Source organism: Dysidea avara, chromosome 5 (genome assembly GCF_963678975.1).
Source record: "Dysidea avara chromosome 5, odDysAvar1.4, whole genome shotgun sequence".
In the NCBI taxonomy this organism is placed as follows: Eukaryota; Metazoa; Porifera; class Demospongiae; order Dictyoceratida; family Dysideidae; genus Dysidea; species Dysidea avara.
Genome location: NC_089276.1, coordinates 29,729,450 through 29,756,446, shown reverse-complemented (window position 1 = coordinate 29,756,446; position 26,997 = coordinate 29,729,450). Strand labels below are relative to the sequence as shown.

Here is a 26,997-nt window from a genome sequence, read left to right as displayed (position 1 = left end):
TCAAGCTGCTGCCTTATTCACAAGTCAAATCATAGGTTTCCAAGCACACGCAATTGGAAAAGCTATAAGACCCCTTTTCTCAGACCCAGTCACATAATTATGTGAAGTAAAGTTTGTTAATTGGGTGCGTGTGTATATATGCACCTTACATGTTGTATTAAAGTTCAAAAACTATCAAAAGACTCTTTGCCATACTGATGCATTACCAGTCCTTCATGGGAAGTGGTGATTTACAGTATCTCCCAGAGGAGGGGTAATGACTGTAGTGTGGGTGTTGATGACTATAGTCATTAACACCCACACTTCACTAATAGTGGAAAAGGCCAGACCAGGTCACCAAGTACATGATATAACAATGAGATATCCTGCGAAATGCACATATAATACAAAGCCAGCATATACACACAGCAATAGAGAAAAACTTTATTTGTAAATCAACAGATTTGAGTTACCTGTAGGCAGAGCTATAACTGAGGTAAAACAAGAATGACTGGCAGTAAAATTGTAGCTACTTTATTAATCATTTTATAAGGTGTTGCTACCAGAAGCGTGTACATACATGCGCATGAAAATAACTACAAAATAGTGAGTAATGATGTGATAGTATATGCACATATCATATTCCTTCTAAAATGCTAATGAAGACCATTCCTACAGTATATGAAACAAGGATGACTTGGGCCCCCTTACAATTGCTGATACAATGTACAGTAATACAATTTCTCCTGGGAACAAATATGAAATGAGCATTTTTACATCAGTGTTGATGCAATGTGGCAGACAGCTCTCTGGAAACAGCAATGGTTCTCACTGATAAACATTTACTCGTTTTCACATACAACCATGTAGCTTCTTATTGTCATGTCAATTGGTGTGATGCACCTACCAGACTAATCCTAACAACATTTCTTATCAGTTTTAATACTTGCTTCTATAAGCATTAAACCTGGCATGTGCTCACAGACAGCAGCCCTGATCGTACACCTGGTTTCATGAGATAATTTTCTAAAAAAATGTGTTTGTTTCTACACCTGTGCTTGTGTGGCAAACAAACTTTGTGTTAAATGCAGCCAGTGTGAGCACTCTGTTGACCCTAATATATTAAATTTACAGGCAGGTGAGCTTTACTCTGAGGCATAATTCATGCCAATTCAAAATGCAGATAAAACTAGTTACTGAATATGGTGTGAACAGCTTTCCTAATAAACTGTACGGTTGTTGTAACAACCAAAAATAACAGTCCAGGCTTTACAGGAATTACATATCCCTTTGAGTTGATAGGGATGCTTTCCTCTCATACACAAACAAAAACAAAGAGTAGACTCCAGAGAATTTTCATAAGTACAACTATAGAAGTCTATAGTATTATTATTATTATTATTATTATTACTAGGACCGGGTCACACATAACCAAGTAAATTTGTTAACGTGTAAAACAATTTGAAGGTATAGGGGGAATGCACATGTACGCTACATGTATTTACATGAAGGCATGTAATGAAGGCATGCAATGAAGGCATGTAATGAAGGCATGTTAATGAAGGCATGCCCTACATGAAGGCATGTAACGCTATAACACTATCTGACAATGCTCTACTGGATTTTTTAAATTCAATATGACTTCAGGAAATCTCATATCCCATTCTTCTATATCTATGCCTTCATATTTTCCAACATGAAATTCAAATTCTGAAGGGCATTTTAATGTTTTGCATACAGCACATGCATACATTTTACCACTTTTATGACGGTACTCTAGTAAATATTAGGTATGTGGAGGCGTAATTCTAATTACGGGTTAACAACTTTAGGTGAGTACCATGTAGACAAATTAATGTTCTTCATTACGGTATCGGTTAAGGTATTCATTACTATGCATGTTTTTACTTTATGATTATATACTTTATGATATGAGTTATCATAAATATACTTTATGAAACGTTAACAAATTTACTTGGTTATGTGTGACCCGGTCCGGGTCACACATAACCAAGTAAATTTGTTAACGTGTAAAACAATTTGAAGGTATAGGGGGAATGCACATGTACGTTACATGTATTTACATGAAGGCATGTAATGAAGGCATGCAATGAAGGCATGTTAATGAAGGCATGCCCTACATGAAGGCATGTAACGCTATAACGCTATCTGACAATGCCCTACTGGATTTTTTTAATTCAATATGACTTCAGGAAATCTCATATCCCATTCTTCTATATCTATGCCTTCATATTTTCCAACATGAAATTCAAATTCTGAAGGGCATTTTAATGTTTTGCATACAGCACATGCATACATTTTACCACTTTTATGACGGTACTCTAGTAAACCTTTACCAGCAGATAACATTGCCTTCTGGTATGCTACTGCTGGTATTTGTCCCTCTGTTAACTTGATGTCTACTAGGTTGGTATGACTATTATCTACTCTGGACCAAAGTATACTGCCGCAACAGTAACACATCCCAATTGCTAATGGCTTAGAGTCAAAGCGAACTTGTTGTGCAATCCTCTTGTTTCCTAAAGCTAGGAGCTCATCACCAAGCGACACGCAGTTCACATCTGTGGTGATTAGTTTGTCACTTGTATTTGATTTATATACCACAGGTCTACCACATGAAACATGAAAACCTGCTTCTTCAGTGGTACCTCTACTACGGCCATTAGAAACCTTATATCCTGCTTCTGCAGTGGTACCTACACTACGGCCACTAGAAACCTTGTACCCTGCTTCTGCAGTGGTACCTATACTACGGCCATTAGAAACCTTAAATCCTGCTTCTGCAGAGGTACCTATACTATGGCCATTAGAAACCTTATATCCTGCTTCTGCAGTGGTACCTACAGTACGGCCATTAGAAACCTTATACCCTGCTTCTGCAGTGGTACCTACAGCACGACCAGTGGTTACCCTAAAGCCCGCTTCTGCACTGGTGCCAGTAGGCCTACCTATTTTTTTGTTAAGCACGTATCCACATTTACACAACATTTTTCTTGCCGGCACTTTTTCATCACAATTTGGACAAGTCCTTAAAAAGTTTGGGCCTGGGTTACTTTCAACATCACCTGCTTGTAGCAGCAGTAGCATAGTAATAAAAACATGCATAGTAATGAATACCTTAACCGATACCGTAATGAAGAACATTAATTTGTCTACATGGTACTCACCTAAAGTTGTTAACCCGTAATTAGAATTACGCCTCCACCGGAGGTGATGAGTACCTATCGCTCTTCTCCATTGCGTTATGTCTATCATTACCCTGCTTGTTTCTTCGCACTACAACAAAAAAATGTACGACAAGTAACAGGAAACAACTAGTTATTTTATTGTAAAATAACATAAAAATAACTTCTGTAATTGTACAACTGTGAAACATTTAGCCCATCCGAAGAAAGCAGTACAGTGCCTGGTAACACCAGTAACACACTTTATTCAGACTAGTACTTCGACAGAAATTTATTCCAACCATGGCATTCCATGCGGTAAACAAACTAGTTAGGACTAACCTTCAAACACCTGTAAGTGTAAGTAATGCAGTTCAAGGCAGGAAGACAACGTTTTCAGTTTTAACTTAATAAACAAAAATATTTTAATGGCGCGCATACGGCTGGTTGCTATGTATTCAGACAGGTTTTACGTGTTTGGCGACCTGTTTAACGCGCAGTGTGTACAACTTGTTTTGCGGGTTGAACGTGGATTTTGAGTGAATTGCGCTGTAAAGTTGTTGTTAAGGAGTTCAATGTTTGTTAGAAGAAAGGCACTATTTAGAAAAGTGTCCTGCTTAATGAAGGCACCGGAGAAAAAACGCTCACTTCAATTTGACGTTCGGGTTTCGTCTAACTCAATTCCGGTGAGTGTTCTTGTGTGCACTACGCAGTTTCGTCTGGACATTAATTAATTAATTAATTATTTATGACGTCACGTTCTTATTATTATTATTACTTGGTTATGTAATTATTAGCACTTTACAGTGACCAGCACTGAAGATCTGACAGCAACATGTGCTGCAGCCTTAGGATTACCTAACCTAATTGCAAGGACTTAGACTTAGTGGCTTATAGCTGAAAAGGTGTAACAGAAAAGGGGCCAAAGTAAGGAAAAAAAATCCCTCCAACCCCAGGATTCGAACTGCAGGTCACCCAATGTCTAGTCGGGGCCACACTCAGTCTCCTCCTATTGGGCACTGTTTATGCTATAAAGCAATTTGTTCAAGATGCGTTTCTTGATAAGTGAAAAGTGCTAATTAGCAAATTACAAAATACGTGGAAATACAAATGCTATTTACGTTTAATAACCACCCCTGGCCCACGCTATTAAACTATTGATCATCAGATACTAATGTATAAAAGGTACAGGATGAGTGCTCTGTAGTTCCTTGACCTATCAGGTGAGTGTGCCTAGAGTGATACAGTATCACTTATATCACAATTGTGTCAGGTTTTGCTGATATTTACACCCTTAGCGCTCATGCCCATGACTCTCGTTCTTCAGATGTATATGGATATACGTATATCAACAAAATCCCTTGCAGCCATGGTATATGCAACTATTAAATATGACCACTTGTACTTTATATTGACACATCCTACTTACTTTTACAACACAGCTGTGCTTGTATATGATATGTATGCATGTCATTGTGTACATTACTGGTATATATTTCCTTTTGTAGGGTGATTTAAAGCCAAACAGACGCAAATTTACAGAAATTTGGTCAAATTTTAGGAATAAACAGCAGAGTTATGGCAATCAATCATCATTCCCAAGGGTTAATGTAAGTATTATAATTAAATTCTCTTAATATGGTCTGTGATTATGAACACAAAGAATTTCAAAACTTAATTTGTGATTGTGTTATACAAAACAATTATGTAGAAATGAATTTAATGTACTCTCACTGTTCATGCATATATTAACATTGAATTCATTTAAGTTTGCCCAAAGTTACGTATTTCATCTGTTCTACAGGTTTAAACAATTGAATTCGTCCTGTTGGCAATTGAATTTGTCACCTTGGCAATAGAATTCATTAGAATTCATGATAACAAAAATAATTCATCTCGTGAAAAACGGTTGTTTCTTGAAGACATGATGAATTCTTATGCCAACATGATGAGTTTTAATACCAAAGCGACTAATTTGATTGGCAACAGGATGAGTTCAATTTACTCATGTTTCTTGTCGTTCAAGTATGTAGTAAACACTCTAGTATACAGTGGCTTGTGCAGTTTGAAGTAGATCATTACCTGTTTGACTTGAAACTGCTTAATCAATGCTTTTGAAGGCTATTTGTTTTTTGTTTGTTTGTTTATTTTTCATTTGCTAAACCTTGCTTTGGATTCAAATCAATATTTTTGTGAGAATGTGCAAACCTTCATCATCCCTAGTACTGTATACAGTACAAATGTACTAGTTAAAGCATTGCCACATGTTTTTATGGGGAAAAAAGCAAGGGTGTTGTCGAGAGGCTTATACGGCATGAGGCTAAGCCGAGTGTTAATGTATTTGCCTCAAGACACCCCCTAAGTGCTGTGTTTTTAGCACACACAAGCATGGGTGGTGCTTTAAGTATTACATTCTACTGCCTGGTTGTCTTGCTTGGAGCATTCATCTCGAGTGCCCAAACTGCTTCAGTTTTTGGGGATCAGACTATCAGTACATGTTCATTATAGTCATAGAACAAACTGGTAGAATTAGTTTGGTTAGTTTTAGTGATTTGTAATGTCGTGCATGTGATCACTAATGCTGTCTGAGTGGGGTTGACATTCCTTGTATAACTGTACTGCAGAGTTAATGGTGATTGGGGGGGTATAGTTTTGAAATATGTGACCATCTCAGCAAAACCTGTCTTGTTTACACAAGCATGCGTTTTGAGAAAAAATGAAATTTTTAAAAAGTGGTGAAATTACACATATTACAAAGAAAAGTTTATGCAAGTTTTAATCAAGCCATTGCTCAAAGAAGGAAGACTCAAATCAATTAGTTTGAAACCTTTGTTTAATTTCTGTAGCCCCAATGGTTTGTGTCACGTGCATTTGTTTATGATACGGCAGACATAAACAAAATCATTGGCATTCCTTCAATAAAACTTCCTTCATACGCCTATGCGCTAGGGCGAAAACTAAACCTTGGTCGATCTGCCAATCCATGGTGAACATTATAAGTCAACATTATAAGTCAAAATCACAACTCTGTAGACTAATCCAAGCAGAAGTTATGGCTGCGAATGTAAGCGCCTGTAGTGTATTTTTGTATAGTCACTGTACATATTAATTTCCTTGCTTTTCTGCACTGTAATTCCAAAATTACTCACCATAATCGATTGAAACTTTGGTGAACCATTCCTTGAACAATGCAGATAGTGCTGAGAAAATAAAGAAATTTGGAAGTTGTGTGAACTAGACGGTTGTTTGCTGATATGATCACATATTTTTGTAATGAATTTGCAATCACATGTGATTACGATCTATGGAGATATGGACATCTACCTATCCCCTCAACTTCTCCAGTCTGATGCTAAAGCACTCAAATTTGTACATATGCATGATGTGTACAATCCAGACCAAACAGCTAAGCTGTGAAAGAGGTGCAGCTTTCAAAAAATCTAAATAGTTGCAAAATCAAAGTGTGGCAACCAACAAATGGCTGCAGTGATCAACAAGCTTAGAAATGAAAACATCATCATGTCTTAAAAACACTGCATGATTAGCATTAACATCATTGCAGCTAATTCTTTGTTGCCATCTTTGGTTTTTGTAAGGCCATACTCAGAATTGGGATAGTTATTTCAAAAAAGTAACTAGTTACTCGTTACTCTTATCCCATGTAACTTAGTCATAGCTACCTTTGTGAAAGTAACTTGTTAGATAGTTACTAGTTACTTTTCACAGTTTGTTTGTGTATGACTATTCCACTCAGGTATGCCTTACTAGAACTATGCACTTTCCCAGATATTAGTTACTTACAAGTAAATTTGAGCCAATTTTCAACTAAATTATGTCCATTGCACAGCATAAGTCATGGAGTACACATAATGTGTCAAACTATTTGGTGGTGCAAAAATTGCTTTTTGGCTTTATAAAGCATGGTAACTACGTATGCAACTATTGTAACTAGTTTCTATTGTAACTAATATAGTTACTTTACGGACATTACTAGTTACTTTTATAGTAACTAATTACGTAACTAAGTTACTGAAGTTCCTAGTTACCCTCAACTCTGGCCGTAACAGTTTGACCATATAATTGGTATGAATAATATACCCCAAATCCTGACTGCAGCCAGCTTTGGAGCTTGTTTACTTTTCTTCTCTGCAGGCACAATTACACTTTTTGAAGAAAGAAGTTATGATTGTACATATCTATATTGCATACATTTAGCTGAAGAGTTAATGAAAAAACTCTCAAATTTCATGTGTGCCCCACCTGACAGGAAACTCCATGCACTGCAAAAGATAGTTCAATTTGGATAGGAGACCATGCAACTAGCTATATGTGTGCACGAAACTAACCTCCATTCTTGTTACAGTTTATATATGTAACTGCTGATTTGGTGTCCTAACTTTCTTGACCACATGACACACTACTAAGTACGTATGTGTCTTGATACAAAGCACTTGAATTTTTAATTTACCAATCCCATCCCATTCACTCAGTTTTCATGAAGCAAATAAATTGTGATTGATTATGTAACACAAATGTGTTGCATTACGAACAAAGCTGTTCAACCTTAATTCATATGAAAAGCATTCTGGTATAGTCCATTTTATGTTTTAAATGAAACACCTTAGCATACTTGCCTGCATGTACCTGAAAGTTGTTTACTTGTGTCCAAAAGTAATTTGATTGGACTACTGTAAGCATTATCTTATGTTTGAGCTGTTCTGTGTACATATGTATGTATGATTTATATGTATTCAGTGCAATACAGTAGTTAATGAGTCTTTGTGGTTTATCACTTTGTTTCCCCCACTCATTTGTTCCATGTACAAAACTTCTTTTTACACTATTGTGATTTTGCTAATTTAAGGATATGTGAATTTTAGAATCCAGTGGAAGAACCTTGGTACCATGGAGAGATATCTCGTGATGATGCTGTTGAACTGTTATCAGAAGATGGAGACTACTTAGTTCGATATTCAGACAACCAACGTTGTTATGTATTGACTGCCATGTGTGAGGGAGAAGCCAAACATTTTATTATCAGCAATGTAAGGAATACTCGTGTTAGTAAGCTATAGTACATATATAGGTGCATACAATCACTAAATTGTTGACATATCTGAATACTATCACTGATGATAATTCCAAAGCTTGCCGCCACAGGGTCTGTTTAGGGAAACTATAGAAAAGTCACCACTTGTTGAATTAGTTCATTAGATCTGCACTTAAATAGCGCTGTCAAAACAGGGAAATTCCTGGAGCAGTGTTCAAAAGCATTATAAGGAACTTCAAAAGCATTATAAGGAACTTCAAATGCTTAAAGGGCCCAGAACTAAAATTAATTCTAGCTTGCTGAAATTCAATTTAGCATGTGTATAAGTAGCAGTCTGCTATATTGTCATTGCAGTTGTGAATGCATGGGCAATGTAGCACTTTACAGTGGAAACCTCTCTTATCTAGGCAGTCTGGTATGTAGTACTGTCCATATCTTAGAAATGATCTTAAACTTGTTATTGTGTTAAATGGGCAGAGGGGAAAATCACTACAGAACAGTCATTGTCACTTCCCTGGGATGGTAAAATGTATTGTCACCTAGCAACCAAGTGGTATTTATTATTAGTAGATTAAACAAGCCACCCAACAGGGGTATAGGTAAAAACAGTGGACCCAGGGACCAAGGCTCTGGGACCAGGGGACCCACAGGGATTCAGCTCTTCTTGGAATTTTAGCCACTACACAATATTCTATATTTGTACTAGGTCCCTCTGCAAGTAGTCTTGCATGATCAATCCACTGTCATGGTTTAAACCATTAGAAATTACATGCGCCTTTGAAAAAGTGTTTGAAGCTGACTGCATTCGTAGGCCACTCGCCTGCTGCACAATGAGCATACTATGTAGTCTATTATGTCACCTAGCTACTAACAAATATTCTGATAGCTAAGCAAGTTTCAGTCTAGCAGCTCGACAATCAGATTTCGTACGCCTTACTTTAAATTCATCTAGCCTAAACTTCATTGTATAGTCAATAGACTAATAGGTTGTTGGACAATGGAGGTGCCTGGATAATAGAGGTCTGGATAAGGAAGGTACACTGTATATATATTAAGTTAAGGTTAATTGGAAAAGGTGGATATGGTCAGACATGGACGTGGACACGGACACGGACATTTTCAAAATGCACTTTTACATTTATACAACAGTTATCTTATTACTGTTCTGTACAGTAGTCATTACTTCCAGACACAAAGATCGTTTTTGAGCAGCACTTATCCATTTATAAGCACATGTGCAGAGGATAGGCTAGCACACTACAGAGTAATACTGTTGCACACACGTCCTAGAAATTTAATGCATACTCGCAGAGATCCAGCTGGCATTTCCAATATTACCCTTACAGGCCAGGCCCTTAGTACTGTAGGTATAAGTGTGTATGTCTTGTACTGAAAACTATGAGTTCCTGGATCTGGCCTGATAGAGAAGACTAGTGGACCTCTACAATTTTCATACGTAACTGCATTAGATTTCTAGAGTATATGTACAATCTACGATACTTGTAGCATGCTAGCCAATCCTCCGCACATGCACTTAGCTGATAAGCACTATGTAAAGATCATGTCTGTACCTGGAAGCAACTCTACAGTACAGAACAATGATAGGTGTGAAAATTAACTGTTGTGCAAGTGTATTTTGAAAATGTTCAGCATCTGCCCATATCTGCCTTTTCCAATTACCCATATACATTTACCAAGTAACACGTTATAATAGTTTTTGGTTCTAAATTATAGAACATGTTATTTATCAAATGGTACAGTAGTATAGAGATTGCCCTGAAAATTTTGTGCATTGCCCAAAATTCTGCCTTCAAAAATCATCCTAGAGACATTTTATGCGATGAAAATTACCTTTACAGAATAGTACTAGTCCATATACTATAAAAATAGCATTAAATACAACAAAACACTTACAGGTAGCCAGATATAGAATTTTTTTTAAATTTCCAAAAACTCAAATTTTAGTCTCACTGCCTTTCTGCCTCAGTGACCAGTCACAAGGCTAGAGGTCACACGAAGCAGCACATGGCCACCATTTTACGCCACAATAACAAACTCACCAGTGGATGTTCCTTTGGGGTTCCAACAAGTATAGGTCCTCTGCACCTTGTCTTTTTTTTTATCTTTCAAATAGGCTGCTTGTCTTCTTCATCCAACGAAACCACATCAAGGTATTAATTTTCCATATCAACACTTTCTTTCAGCAACATATATAGACACCAGAGAATTATTTCAGAGTGGATTTCAGAAGCACTTCAGTCCCAGTGCTACTATTACTAGCTAGATATCTACAAGTTCGCAGTTGGGATCCTGTTCGCGATAAGTTTGTGACCACGCCCATCAATTAAATGTCTAGGTAGACTAATAGCAATAGAGTACAGAGACCATACCTCTTAACAATCTAGCTGTATACGTAACAGTAAAAACGATGACCTCACCCCTTATTGGTCTAGCTAGCTGCATGCACCTCTTGGATGACTTGAGATATACTCTAATACAACAATCATGTATGATATTCTAATAGAATAGTCACAAGTTATATTGTGGCTAGCTGTGCTACAACAAAAACTAAAGAAACTAGTATTTTTAAGAAAATTTGTTAAAATGAAATAGGGATCTATGCAATAAAAAGTAGTGAAACAAGAGGTGAATGATGGTATTACAGCATAGCTCAGTGGGAAAGTCCCTACTTTGGCACATTAGCTATAACAATTATTATTAATTTTGCTCAATGCCAAAGTAGAGACTTTCCCACTGAGCTATGTTGTAATACAATCATTCACCTCTTGTTTCACTACTTTTTATTGCATAGATTCCTACTTCATTTTTAAATTAACAATTTAAAAAAGTACTAATTATTATGTTGTGAGTTACGCTACTTTCAAAAACTATGGAATGTTGCTATTAAAGTCATTTGAAGAAAGCATACCTTATTACAACTAATAATGAAATTAGTTACCAGGTGTCTAATTGTCGTGCATTTACTTAACAAATTAGGTGTAAGATCATTGCAATCATCCATTATCCAGTAGTAATTTACCATCTTAGCATACACCTCAAAAATTGTAATCATTAAATTATTAATTTGTTGATTACATAGTTAGCGTAGCATAATTGTGATTAGTTATATACAATCAGCTTGCTGCTGAAGGTACAATCAGCTTGCTGCTGAAGGTACAATCAGCTTGCTGCTGAAGGTACAATCAGCTTGCTGCTGAAGGTACAATCAGCTTGCTGCTGACGGTACAATCAGCTTGCTGCTGACGGTACAATCAGCTTGCTGCTGAAGGTACAATCAGCTTGCTGCTGAAGGTACAATCAGCTTGCTGCTGACGGTACAATCAGCTTGCTGCTGACGGTACAATCAGCTTGCTGCTGACGGTACATATAGTCTTTATGCTACTATACGTAATAATATTATCCCTTTTATAATTAATTTTTATGTATACAGAAGAGACAAGGCCATGGATTTTCTCTTTGTGGACCAGTTTTTCCCAGCATCAGTGATCTTATTAAGCACTATACAGAAACTCCAAGTCCTGTCAGTGATCAGTCACAAACCAAATTTATTCTCAAAAGAGCTGTCTGCGAGCAAATTGATAATAATCAATATTTTCTACAACATAAAGACCTTTTACTTGATAGGGAGCCATTCCACAAGGGAAGTAGATGCTACGTGTATTCTGCTATTCTAAAAGATTCTGGAATGCAAGTTGCAGTGAAAGTATGTCATACTGAAAAGCAGCAGTTTCTTTGTGAGGCTAAACTACTTGAGAAATTTAACCATCACAACATAGTCAAACTACTTAGTCTGTGTGTTGATGGAGACCCAACACATGTTGTACTGGAACTGATGTCTGGTGGAGATTTTCTAGTCTTCTTGCGTAAAAATGGTGTATATCAAACACAGTACCAGTTAACCAAGTTCTCCCTTGATGCTGCCCAGGGAATGGAATACCTAGCTTCTCAAAATTGCCTTCATCGAAACTTGACTGCCAAGAGTTGTCTGGTTGGGAACAATAATGAAGTGTTGAAAATTTCAGACTTCAGCATGTGTAAGATGGCAGAAAAAAGAATGTATTCCCAAGCTGATACAGCAGAACAGTTTGCTACAAAATGGATTGCCCCAGAGGTAATTTTAGTGTTAAGTATTGTTATTAACTACTGTAAGATTATATTATTATTTAGAAAAAACACAGCATGCACAAAAAATCAATGCAGGTAAAGACGAATTGCCAACTCGGGATCAGCCTGATCCAGAAAGTCGCAAAATCTGTCACAGAATTCTTACAGTTTGAAGCAGCACTGACTTCTGCAAAATGTACGTGTTCAGAGATGTCAAGTAGGGACCATAGAGCTTTTGGGCTTTCTTGCCCAAAATATCACCCCAAAACCAGTTCTTTCATGACAGTTTGGCAGTATTAAGTAAGTAAGCATAGCCAAGCCAACAAAATTTTCAGGGTGATTCCAAACCAGGTCAACTGGATTTTCAACTATTAACTAACTGTCTACCTTCACCCAGGCATACCCCAACTACAGTTAAGACTATGGACTTGATTTCTTCACTGTTTGATATTGCTTCAACCTGAGATATCCCTTTTTGCCGACCACAGCAACTACAGTGTGTGCATTGTGGACTTAGCTTTGTCCTCTTTTTGTCTTATTTTTTCTCTAGAATGGTGTTGTTGTTGATTCGTGGTGACACATCATGGCTTCAGTGCTTAATTTCTGTAGTGTGATTGAACTGATTGCAGAGGGGTTTCTCTTACTGTTCTTCATTTCAAATGCTGTAAACATGTGACCAGATTTTACAAAACCAATCCAAACCTCACATCAGGCAAATTCAAACTAACACCATCAGTGGATAGCTACGCTACCATACTATTAGTTTTGACCTTCAGCATTACTCAAACTTTATACTCAAGGTTGGTTTTAAGAGACATTTGACAGTCGTGGCATGCATTCAGTCAACTTTTGTAGTGTGGCTGGATTAATTGCAGAGGTGTTTCTCATACTATTGTTTGTACATATTTTAACGCGGTATATTTGGTTCAATGTAGCTGAAAACAAAGTGGAATGGCCACTTGGTACTTCAGTAATTGATAGTTGGCATGCACATTCAGTTAGAGTATATATAACTACATACATGTGACTGTTTTATTTGAATATCTTGATCTTTATAGATGTAGAAATAAGGCTGTATAGACTCTTGAATATTGAGTAATAGGTGTAGCAGCAAATAGGAGGGAAATGGAGCTCCCTTACTTATTTCAGAAGGAGTTTAGCCCCATTAACACTCTTTTAAGAGATCACATGATTTACATGCTTTAAGTTTGCCAAAATGTTGATCCACCACATCCGTGAAACATACAGTAAGATTAATTTGGTAAAAGTTACATTTGAGTAGAGATCATAGAAATGAAAGCAATGGAACAAGGGACACCTGTAGCTATACTAGTGGACATTTAATCCCTACTTCAGTCATGTCTATATTATTGACAGGCTGAAGTAGGAATTAAATGTCCACTAGTGTAGCTATATGTGTAGATGACCTCCCTTGTTTCATTGCCTTTACAATCCCTACTCAGAAATTTAAATTTTCCAATTTTTACTTACACTTGTTTTATTAGATTTTTTTTCACAAAGACACGTGTGGTCTTTATTATGATCCCACTATTGTGGTTCATGATAATGTGTGGCTAACAATTTTTTAACCTGTTGATATGTTATTTTTCTGTACATTGTAAATTTATCATAATTTTTCTGCGTACTTGTGTGTGTACGTATATACCTGTAGTTTATTTAGGCTGTATGCAACTACAGTGTGTTGTTATGTTGTGTTTACCATCAGATGTTTGAACTTGGAGTCTACACAACTGCTAGTGATGTGTGGAGCTATGGAATATTGTTGTTTGAGATCTTCTCTAATGGAAGTGTGCCCTACGTTGGAATCAGTGACAAAGTACAGTATGCACTTTTCTACATACTGTATATGTACACAGGTGTATCTGTGTACACATTGTAATTGTAGTATGTAAGAATTAAGTGTAAATAGATGTATGTGTTCAGTAGTAAAGGCACATGATGATGTACATGTATTGTTGTGTGGCCTATGAAGCATGTAAGTGTCTATATGTACTGCAAATAGCCAGATCATTACCATTGTCTATTAACAATTTTCATTGAGCATAAGAATTTTAATTTGGTGAATGCTCAATATAAACATTGTAGTCTCTAGAGTTTGTAGCTGTTGTGGAGTGGTTGCAATATGGAGGATCCTGCAGTTATGCAATGAACAATTCAAACAAGCTACAGTACCGCTCAAATATATAACTTCACAGTGCACACGTTATGCGTGTATTGCCAGATGCATGAACTCAACACGCACACGCAGTTTGTCTTGGGTACACGTGATGCATGTGTGAAGATAGCACTGCTACATGCGTGAAGGCAGCACACAGCAGCATGACTGCAGGGATGATGCTTCCAGTGTGTAATACGCATTATAATTTTCCCAGTTGCTGATAATTCACATATGCTGCATTCTTTCACTGTAGATCACGACTAGTGATACCTGTGGGTGCCAGCTCTAGCTACCACTGAATAGATTGCACCATGGGTGGGGCTTGTCAGTGTTGCAGCCAATGCGAAGTAACACTGGAATGCGGTGCCATGGATTTGTGTAATTTGCCACAGGATTTTATCAGTTCCAGTGGCAGTTACCAACTTACCATAAGAAGCCATCGACCAAGATTAGGAACTGAATAGAGTCTACATACAGTAGCTATATAGAAAATTACCGTATAGAGGGAAACTTTGGCGGGGGAAAACTTTGGCGAATTTGGCGATTCGCTACAAATTCGCCAAAGTTTAACCCGCCAATTGCTCATAGCACCTGAGATTAGCATCTTTATAGCTATGGATTGAGCTTGAATTCGCCAAAGTTTATTTTGCCGAATGCGATTTAGCTTGCTATTCGCCAAAGTTTACCCCCCACCAAAGTTTCCCTCTATACGGTATTCCATGAGTTAGCTTCCCAGTTGCTCATCATCACATATGCTGTGTTCTTTCACTTTAGATCACTCGGATGCCATTCATAGCCACTACTCAATTAATTGTACCATGGGTGGGGCACATGTCACAGTCATTACAATGTACAGAACAGCTTTAACAGTTGAAAGCGGTGTCATGGATCACCACAGGATTTTCTCAGTTTCAGTGGCAGCTGCCAACTCACTTTAAAGAACCATAGGCCAGGATTAGGATATCCAAATATAAACTGAATAGAGTCTACGTACACCATATTTCAAATAATTTCATGTGTTATAATAAATAAATCAGCATGTCACTTGACTACCAGGACGACTGCTTGCTGACAAGGCTTTTAGTAACTGGATTTTGTGTAACGTTCGAATGCAGTATGTTGAATTAAAAGTACAGGTGCTGTTTCCATAAATCACTTCTCTAGATCTGGATCATTAGATACATGGCTCCAGCTAGATGCCAGATCATGCCTGTTGATTACCCTGCAGCAAATTTACAAAATGGTTTAGCTACAGTAAGTACACTTATAGTATAATACTGAATGCACATTGGTCATTGACAATCCACTACTGCTATATACAGCTTGATGGCCTGCACCTGTATAGACGCGTTTACACATGTGTTGCAAACTTGCATACATGAGTGCACACACGAGTTGTAGTATAGTAACTGTGCATTTTTACACTCGCATATGTACTACACACATATCGTGTTTAGTACCACGCGTAGTTGCACCATGCATGTGTGAAGTTGTATTTGAGCAGTACTGTACGTATAGACTTTAATTTATAATTACATGATTTATTATTATTAACTAGCAATTACATCATACACTAATGTGTATAATGCTGCAAGTGTACTTATTAAATTAGTCAATGAGATTAATATAATGACTCGAGTAGCAGCTGCAGATTGGCGATCATCCTACACAACATTGAGCTTTGGCACAGTGAGCAGGGCAAGGATCCTCCATGATCAATCATCATATTTTCTTTGACTGGAGAGGAAAGATGGCAGAAGTCATTCTCTATATTGTTGCAATCATCCTTTTGCTGGTCTTATTAACTTTTGAAACGATTGAAGAACTAAGAAATAATTGTTTCCCTTATGGAGAGAAGTAATCACTATTGAGTGAATTTGCTGAAAGATTTAAAAGGTGACGGAAAGGTCAAGGAGGTGAAAGACTTTGAGTGGGAAGCAGAAGATATAATATGTAGCAATATTCAGCATTGGCAGGAGTTTTGGGATATGTTTCGGTCCTCTAGATCTATTGATGAACAAAACCTACCTGCAGTCTCCAAATACTTGAGGGCTAGCTATATTAAAGAGACCAGCACTGTCAACAGCAGAAGGGATTCCAGTCACCAGTGATAATTATGATCTAAACCAAAGTATCCAAGCTGTACAACGTGTGTGGTCCTCAAAAAAGGCAGGGAGAAATGTTGCAAAATCAAAGGTGGCAGTTAAGGAATGGCTGCAATGATATTAATACCAATCAATAATGCACTGTATACAGTTTTGATTGGCATTAGATTATTGCAGCTACTTCTTGGCTGCCACCTTTAATCTGCAACTTTTTTCACCCTTCCTTTTTTGAGGTACCTCACAGTTTTTTTACAGCTTGGCTGTTTTGGTTAAGATATCACTTCTTTTTGTTATTTCAAGCCTCAAAGCCAGCCTATGGCCTGCTTTGAGACTTTCTTTTTAATTGTATTTTTTTCTTTAGAGGAACAGTGAAGATTTCTGTCTATTGCTATATTTATTTTATTATTGTTTTTTATAAGTATAAATAAATTTAAAGTATAACAATTATAGAAATGAACGACGTTCTAATAGTAACTGGTGTAACTGAATGCACTAGTGTGGCTTGCTAAACAGCTAAATGATCCACAGGATTACTAGTTATGTAGGTGAAGTCTCCACAAAGAAACTTGTAACAAAGTTGAGCTGTCTACAGAAAGACTTGTAACATAGCTAAACTCTCTATAAGGTGACTTGTAATGTAGGTGAACTCTCTACAGGGTGACTTGTAACACTTGTAACTTAGCTGAACTCTCTACATGGGAACTTGTAACATACATTGTAGCTGAATTCTCTACAGGGTGATTTGTAACTTCTCTACAGGGTGACTTGTAATGTAGCTGAACTTTCCTCAGGGTTACTTGCAACTTAGCTGAACTCTCTACAAGGGAACATGTACTTGTAACTAGCTGAACTTTCTCCAATTAATATAATGAGTTAAAGCGTATTGTATCTTTGAACTGGTTGGGCAGTAAAGTGATGAACAAACTGTGTTCCCATGATATTACCCAGGTAATATGCAAATTAAACCACAAGCGGTGCCTTTGAACACCCACACTAAAGTATATGTGCACTGGTTTCCAGTGATCTGAGGTGTGAAAGTGGTACATATGACTGTTATTCATACAATTATTTTAGATTGATTTCCTCAAGTCACTGTGGTCCAACAATTGCATTTTTTGTACCAGAGTTAGTAAAATCCATTCATGATGTTGTCCTCCTTTGTGTCCCTTTTCTTTTCACCTAAAGAGAAAGGTGTCAATTCATGGGAGTATGTATGCAAATTATTGTCCATCACATAAGAAAAAAATAGAAGTTGTTTATATTTTCACGCCATGCTCTCAACAATCAAAGTAAGCATTAATCAAGTTCTCTGTGTGTATAGGCCTTGAAATGACTACTTTGCTTACTAATAATTAGCATAGAGTGCACAGTTAGTTGTAGAATAGCTTCACACATCTGGTACCTTTCCTATGATGCAGTGTTATAGAAGGATGAATTAGGTATATTACAAAAAAGGCTGTTGCTATGTATTCAGTGGACTAGATTACTGGACTGGAACATTGGACTGGGCTACTGGACTGACATATTGCTGGTTTTACACACACTATGGTTGGATTTAATGAGTCTTGCTAGCTAAGAGCCTTCAGAAGCTCTCATTACTAATAGCGAAAGCAACAAAAACTGCCTTACTAATGTTAATGTTCTGCAGCACTTATACGCTCCTTAACATAATTTTGCACAGAATGCTTATAGCAGTGGTGAGCTTGTATAAATTCTGTCACATATATTAGGTCATCTAGCACATACACACAGTATACAAGAAAGTATCATAATGGTATAAAGAACTCTATGGATATGTAATAATTATGTACACTAGAAAGAGCTCCAGGATGGATGGTTCTCAGATTGTACAGCATCCCTATTTGTTTAACACGACAAGCATTAATGACGATATGGATAGCAGCCTCCTGGATGTTTCTGCTGATATCATCGGTGAGACCCCCAAAAAGAAGCCAACATCTTCACGGTCATTTTCCAAGAACGTTGTAAAATGCCCTGCCATAGTAACACCAAGAGTCGATGCCGCCGAATCCTTAAGTTCTACTACATTAGAAAAGAGCTCCAGGATGGATGGTTCTCAGATTGTACAGCATCCATAATGCTCATTAATATTGTATTATTGGCAAGTTAGTTAGCTAACCATCACTATCACATCCTCTGCAGCACTACTATATTCTCTATAGGAGGATAAGAACTAAGGAGTGTATAAGTGCTGTATAGCATAGTGAAATCCTTGGGAACTTATTGCACTGCTCGTTTTCAGTATATTTAGTTAATAATTAGTTATAAAATCCTAATTTTCTCCTACATTTGCAACATAATGTTTGCCCATCAGTGGATAGAATTGTGCTGCAGCAATTATGACTATGTATACTAATTCTGTAGTTTGAGGTACGTAATATAAACACTAACATGTTCAAATTTTTCGATAATAACACAGCTATTACTATTGTGTGCTACTACATGCATAGTGTGATCACTGTAATGTAATCATTGAAAATAGTGTTCTATACTTGTAGGATATCTTAGAATACCTGAAGCAAGGTCACAGGCTGAAATCTCCCGAGAGAGCTCCTAAGGAGGTTTATCATGAGATCATGCGACAGTGCTGGCGTTATCCACCAAAGGACAGACCAACATTCCAAGATGTTGTAGTTAAGCTTGCTGATGTTCTTACAGGATTACCAAGGACATGATCATCCTTAGACCATTGTCAGAACAAACACTTGTGTTTTATTGTGTATAATGTGTGCATAATATATAAGTATTAGGGCACACATTTGTGTGCATGTATATTAGTCTGCTGTATTGGTAACTTTATTTGCAGTGTACATTGCCTTAGTGTGTTAAAGATTTGTTTTTTTACATACGTACAGGTATTTACAAATAGCATTAAAATGTCGTCACAATAACAAATGTCACTATAGTCAGGTTCACTATGTACTTTTGTTCAAATTTTATGGGGATTAGCAAACCTATATATTTTCAGAATGCTTAGAGCATGGAGAATCTGAAAATCATTGTTTACATTTGCACAGATTCCTGCAAGGTCAGCATTTTTAAATTTCAAAATGGCAGCCAATAAAGTAAGAAATTCCTGATATATCAATTTTAATTTGACATAAAAGTTCATTAATGAACTCAACAAATTCTCTGGTGACAATTTTACATCTCTATTCACTAGAGGTGACATAGTTGATCATGAAAAATTAAAAAGTTTTAACAAACAGAATAGAAGAGCATCCATTATGCTGTAATAACTCAGGAATAAATTTTAGCAAAAAGAATTGAGGAATATTCCAGATTAATTGGATGAGATATATGTATAACTGGTGTAAAGTATTAGTTTAGCTTCCACAGAAACAGTTCAAGCCTAAAAACAGCACAAAAGATTGAGTTACTCTAATAGAGCAGTCACTTACTCGGATAAAGCAATCAACTTTTGAGTCCACATTTCTAATGTAGCAGTCCCATTTGTGAAAGTCCTAGCTAGTGTGCTTATGTTTCAGGAGATTAGCTAATTCTAGGTTTGAAAAAATGATTGGAATTTACATAAAATATTCTCCCCTATAAAAGGTAATTTCGTCAATAATAGCAATTGGCAACTATGATTTCACCCTGACTGGCACTTTTGTCAGTTGGTGCATGGTATGCATTGACATAGTCAGGTTAACTATATAATTATGTCAAAGATAACTTTATTCAAAATTTATGGACCTACATAAAGCTTGGAGAATGCATGGAGATCAGCGAAAATCAATGCTTGCATTTACTGTATACAGATGCCTGCATGGTAGTCAATCAGCTAGCAGTTTGAAAATAGCAGTCTATATGGTGCAAATTTCGTCATATACAAACACCATTTCTATTATGTTCTCACACCTATATAGAATCCATTACTTAATGGCCTCTAAAGTGCTAAGAAACCTAAAAGCAATTTATTTGGCAGATAGTTATTGCATAAAACAAAGTGAATAAGTGAATTATTAACATTGAGAAGTAGGGTATAGTTACATATAAAGACATCATGGTTATGCATGTACGTACATATACATAACAATCATCAGCAGTGTCACTGTTGTCATTTTCAATGCATCATACAGTATATTAGGGATCATGCAGAATTGAGCTTTTCCAGTTCAAAATTATCACCCCAAAACCAGTCTCAATTTCCCTTCATGACAGCTTGGCAGCATTGGTTAGACACAGCCAAGCCCCAAAATTTCAAATTCTTCCAACAAGTGCGGTTCTACAGCATTTAAAAATTTTCTATTTCAGCAAAATTTTATGCTGACTTACTGAATGATGCTCCTCGCGGCCAAGCATGCATAACTTGACATACAGGCTTGATTTTGGCAACATACAATATATACATGCCAGTGGCGTAGCCAAGGGTGGGCATGGGCGGGCATTTGCCCAACCATCACAGTTTCTTGCCCAACCATCACAAACTTTTGCCCAACCATCACAAGTAGCTTAAGATTCACGCGAGGATTCACAGCAGCACACAAAACACCCTACTTTAATACTGTAAAGCGTAAACGTGTACCTCATTTGTTGAACCTTCGACTTCGAAAAAGGGTCGAGATAGATGGTGTATCACGTGATCCATTTCGCAGAAAATCCCTTGGAAAGTCCCTATAATTACACTCATGTAGACGCACGTGCCACGCTCCTTGGCGCGGTTTAAATTCGAAATTTAAAATGGAGTCGAAGCGTGGTACTGTACCTCTAAGTTACAGTTAGTGATAATCGTCAGTAGGATTCAGTGCGGATGGTGTTGGCAGGAAAAGATTTCGTTTCAGTGGACCGGCTTGTCAAGCGTATTTTTTGATAAGGAAAACACCATAGCCTAACTTTTTTACTGCTGATGAAAGAAAACGGGAAAACGTACTCTTCTTCTATATAACAATAATAGCAGATGCAAATGGAGCTGGAAATGGAGAAAAGGTCAAGTCATTATAAAGTGTCACGTGCACAATTTGTACTGATTAACCAAGTTGTGGTTTACACCGGATACATGCAAAATGTACATTGGCTGCTATAAGTCTGGGACGAAGCTTTCCTGGCGTGCTGATATTTGTGATTATCTATGGACTCATTATAGTTCATAAATTAGCGCCCCCGGCCTTCATTTGGGGCTATGTGGCGTTTACTTGAAAAGCATTGCATGTCGCTGTGGTGGTTGGTCTGTAAGCTATACTGCCAGTTGATTGTAGTAAATATGTGATGAACTATTTACGTTGTTGGTTCTTGTAGGTTCAGCAGTTTGATGTCAAGTGATACTCAGCTACGACGATCGTCAGTGGATGCATACCCTACAAGTAATAGAATAGCATAGCTACAGCTAGTAAAATGTTCTCATGCATGCAAGCAACATTTGTTTACACTATAGCATAGGTAGCTGTAGGCCTTGTGTGCATACACTTTTCATATTTTTCTTTGATAAAGTCTCACATGAAAGTGAGCGTGTTTCTTGTGTGTGTAGTTAAGTTGATGTTATGCCCAACCATCAAATATTGGCTGGCTACGCCCCTGATACATGCATTATGGACTTGCCTTTGTCCTCCTTTGTGTTTCAGTTCTAGGGAGCCGCCGATTATGCTATGCTGCACTGCTCAAAAATTTACCTATTATGCCCAATTATTTATGCCTCAGTTCTCATGCTCTGCTAATAATTTCCAGTTTATGGATAAATAATAAGCGGCTGGAGCACAAACTTGTCAAAATGCATATTACAGAAAGATCGATATACTCTAATAGAACAGTCAGTTATATGATTGTTCTATTAGAGTTACTGACTGTTCTATTAGACTATATCGATCTTTCTGTGATGGCTACTTTGATAAGCAAGAATTCATACTATTACACAAATATTCTACCAATTATGCCAGCATAATCGGCGGGTCCCTATTCAGTTCTCTTCACTGATAATGCAAGGTGTCAATTCATGCTATATTATATCGTGATACGGCTTCCCTGTGGCTGCATTTTCCATAAAGCCATATGACTGATTGTTGGGACGCTTCTCATGCTGTTTTTGTTTGCAATGTTGTGTAATGAGCAAAGTATACTGTAGATGAAAATGAAGCATCATGGCTACCTCCCTTTTAGCTACATAACTGATAGTTGGGGCATGCGTCCAGACCTATGGCTTGTCAGGTGCCTGTCCTCCTTTTGATGCAACATATGTACGTGTCCACCAGTCATAATTATGTTACAAAAAAATAGGTAGAAAGTTAGATTAAGGATCAAAAAAGTAAAGAAACAAGGGAATAGCTAAACAGTAGTGAAACAAGAGAGGTTGCATGCCTATATACTGCAGATTAAATGTCCACTAGTACATCTGCAGTATATAGGCAATCTCTTGTTTCACCACTGTTTAGCTATTCAATTGTTTTTTTTTACTTTTTTGATCCTTAATCCAACTTTATACTTAAAGCAGTTACCTGTGAGCCAGTCATTAAAAATGTCTTGGCTAGATGTGCCAAATGCCCTTTGTTTATTTTTGGATAAGAATCAATTTGTCGACAATGGCAATCTTTGGATTATTTGAATATGTCTGATATACAATAATCCTGTCACTGAAAAGTAAATGTTCACAGCATTTACAGTGGATACTAATTTTCAAGAATGTGTGTATATCAATTTTAACTTGTTGGTGCAAGTCTGTCTGGTGCAAAAAAATTGCTCTTGGTGATCAGCGTGAATTCGTTCTTTCCAATTGTTATTTTAAAACTACTGTATTAAGCAAATTCCAACTACTGTCTTTGAAAATGAAAATTCTTTCAAACTTTATCTAGCAATAATAATATTATTATGCTAAACATGCATAAGCACATTAGCAAAATAAAATAGGCTCAAAAGTTGACTGCTTTACTAGATTATGTGACTGTTCTATTAAAGTATCTAAATTTTCAGGCTTGAACTGTTTTATTAGAAGTCAAATTATATGTTACACTTTGCACCAGTTATACTACGAGTTATACTCCAGAATATTCGTTAACTTTTTCACTGTAAATTATTCCTGAATTATTGCAGCATATAAATTATAATGGGCGTTCTTCTATTCCCTTTGCAAAAACTTTCAATTATTCATGGTTAACTGTCACCTCTAATGAATAAAGGTGTAAAAATGTCACCAGAGAATTTGTTGAATCCACTTATTAAACTTTTATGTCAAAATTAAACTTGATATATTAGAAATTTGTTATTTTTAGCTGTCACTTTGAAATTAAAAAATGTTGACCTTGTAGGAATCTGAGCAAATGTAAACATTAATTTTCAGATTCCTCATGCTCTAAGCTTTCCAAAAATGTATAGGTTTGCAAAAATGTATAGGTTTGCTAATCCCCATAAACTTTGAACGAAAGTGTATTTTTTGACCTGACTACCAGTGGCATGTGTGCATGCCTTTTGAGATTTGTCTTGCCACAACTGGTCCAGGGGCGTACGGAGGGGGGTTTCCAGGGGTTTCAGGAAGCCCCTTTGGATTTTACACAGTACTTGAAACATTAAGAAATTGACACTTCAGGTTTCCAGAATCTGGAATCTGTCATGGAACAGGACACATTTTAAACTTTTATCTTAGTTAAATAATAGTTTCTAACATGACAGGAACACTTATAGCATTGTTCTGAATTATGATTTTGGTGAAAAGATCGAGATACTCTAATAGAGCAGTCAGGCAACATAAACTACTCTAATATAACAGTCACTTAGCTGTAGTGGAAACCCCTTTTCAAAATTCCTGCGTACGCCCCTGTGGTTCCCCTGGACCCGGCAGTTGCAGCAATCATACTTGGTCCCCTGGACTACTTGCAGCATTGCCAATTGTCCTCCCAGGACAACTTAGCTACACCACCACAGTTGGTCCCCCTCTGCCATAAGTGGTCCCCCACTTGCTTTGTCATAGACTCAATCATGGATCTTTGAGAAGGCACAAAGTGACCCACTGTGCCAACCTTACCTCTTTTAGCTATGACCTTCCACCGTGGCCTTACTACGTATCTCAAACTAATTGTATGCTATAGCTTCCATGCAGAACTTTTATAGCTACTGCAAGTAACTGCAGCAGTTCAAGGAAAGCTAGCTCTATAATTGAGTGATACCTATACTGCTGCATGCTCAGTATACTATTCGTACTGATTAAATACTGGAGGTAAAATAAATAATAATACACTATAGCTAGTAACACACTTATGTACATTATAGATTTGCAATGTAGCTTTATGCCGGCAAAATAAATTACATATGTATAGCTAAATGCATGCATATACTGTAACAAAACTTAGCTGATACAATTACATAACCAATCTAGTTGCCTGAGCATATAATAATGTACCCACATCCACACATTACAGCTATCACGCCTGATCTAAATGATGATGAAAATGTATGAATATATGTCACATAAATGCAATGGTTTAAAGAGGTTCTCATGTTAACTAAAAGCTGTTGAGTGTTTGGGAAACTGATGGGCGTAATGGTCAACTGATTGAAAAGCAAAAAATCACAACAAGCTAGTTAAATCAAAAATAAACAACAGATTCTAAAATGGGAGAATCTACATAGCTGATTTTTATCAACTATAGCTAAGGTGAGTTTATACATCCATGCTACTTATGTTTATTGGCCCAGACATTTAGTTACTAGTGCCCAATCTCAGTCCAAACCAGCTGTATAACCCATATAATACGCCAGCCTAAATTCTGAAATGTCAGAGTAGCGATTAAACCATGTTTTATTATAGTACTGAGACAACCAGTAGTATAACTGTTTAGTTGGTGTATATGTATATATATGAAAAAGGACATGGAAAACGTGATGGAAGCTCTGTCTGCAACTGATATTGACATTGAACCTAGTGATATAAAAGATTTGTATTGTCTCGGCAAGTATGACCATAAGAGTGAGCGTCCCAGACCCCTTCTGGTGAAATTCCTTCGTTCAAACACAGCAATTGACATCCTAAGTTCTAAGTCTAAGCTTGAAGTTCCAATCTACATAAAACCTGATCTAACTCCCCAGGAGCGTCAAAAGGAACGCTTATTATTGAAAGAAAGGAGATCCCTAATTGACAATGGTACCGAATGGAGATACATCAAAATAAGAAATGATTCCTTATACCTCAACAACAAGCTTCACTGCAAAGTGAGTACAGATGGTAACAAATTAGAGTATGTAACTGTATCAGCACAGCTACCTAATAATACCTCTGCCACAAGCATGGAGTCATCCTGACTCCCTGTTAACGACATGTTAACATCTCCAACTTTTCAGGACGATTTATTTTCTTATTTGTGTAAAATTTGTTGATGAGTTTTGTGTTTGTAAATTGTTTGCTTAATTGTTTTGTATGTGCTATGTGTGTGTTGTAATTTTTTTGTTCAGTTATTGTGTGTGTGTGCAGTTGTAATTTATATGTGTATATGTATGCTATTTTTGTGCTTCCTCCTCAGTCAGGGAAGAACGGCATTGCCGACTGACTTGAGGCTAATTTCAATCAATCAATCAATCAATCAATCAATCAAATCAATCAATCAATCAATCAATAAATAAATCAAATCAATCAATCAATATAATAAATGCATAAGAATTGAGGAAGGATTATTACAATGAAACATAGGAGGTTGTCTACACCTGCAGCTTTAGTGCACATTTAATTTCCATACTTGGTCATATATATACAGCCTACATGATATAGCCATAATTGAAGTGGAGATGAAATGTCCGTTGTTCACCAGTATAGCTGCAGGTGGCAATGACCTCCTTTGCGTTTCATTTCATGATCCCTATATACTCAAATGTAAAATTTCTAATTTTTCCTTACGTTTGTTTTAATTGTTTACATTTTTTAACATGATTTGTGACTGGTGAACCAATGCATACCACATCAAAGGAAAGAATACCAACTGTTCAGACACTATAAAAATCAATTGAGTGACTAAACATGTGCCCCAACTACTAAAAAAGCAATATGTATATATGGGCATTCTGTTGTGTTTTCAGCTATGTTCCACCCATTATACATGTACAATGCTGGCATTACAAATGAAGAACAGTACAAGAAGTAGCACCTCTGAAATCAATCCAGTCACACACATGGGGATTGCAATTAAACATGCACCTCAACTATCAAATACTGGGAAGCAAAATAATCCTTTTCACTTCATTATCTACCCATTATAGTTGCAGTATTACAAAAGATCTGTAATTAATCCACATACTGCAGAAATTATGGATTGTTGTTGTTATTCAGTACTGTAGAAGCATAGCTAATGTACTACCTGCAAACAACACTTATGCAGTAGTGGAGAAAGAAATGGAGCACAGAGGAGGACAAAGGTAATGGCTAGACATAACACATGCTTC

The 26,997-nt window shown here is 36.8% G+C and overlaps 1 protein-coding gene and 1 long non-coding RNA gene across 3 annotated transcripts in view; both read left to right on the top strand.

Annotated features, from left to right (window-relative positions):
* The window catches only part of LOC136256688 (uncharacterized), a 35,062-nt gene extending 15,570 nt beyond the window's left edge, over nucleotides 1–19,492 (top strand). For both annotated transcript variants that reach the window (XM_066049671.1, XM_066049670.1), the window contains 5 exons: nucleotides 4,673–4,774; nucleotides 8,045–8,209; nucleotides 11,666–12,346; nucleotides 14,066–14,176; nucleotides 19,143–19,492. In XM_066049671.1, the coding sequence (XP_065905743.1) occupies nucleotides 4,673–4,774; nucleotides 8,045–8,209; nucleotides 11,666–12,346; nucleotides 14,066–14,176; nucleotides 19,143–19,319 (1,236 nt within the window). In that variant the 3' untranslated portion in view covers nucleotides 19,320–19,492. The remainder of the gene's footprint in view (nucleotides 1–4,672; nucleotides 4,775–8,044; nucleotides 8,210–11,665; nucleotides 12,347–14,065; nucleotides 14,177–19,142) is intronic.
* Nucleotides 19,493–21,301: 1,809 nt separating this feature from the next.
* On the top strand, nucleotides 21,302–22,090 carry LOC136256690 (uncharacterized). The gene is made up of 2 exons (XR_010701602.1): nucleotides 21,302–21,573; nucleotides 21,883–22,090. It is a non-coding gene; the product is annotated as an uncharacterized lncRNA (long non-coding RNA).
* Nucleotides 22,091–26,997: the final 4,907 nt, after the last annotated feature.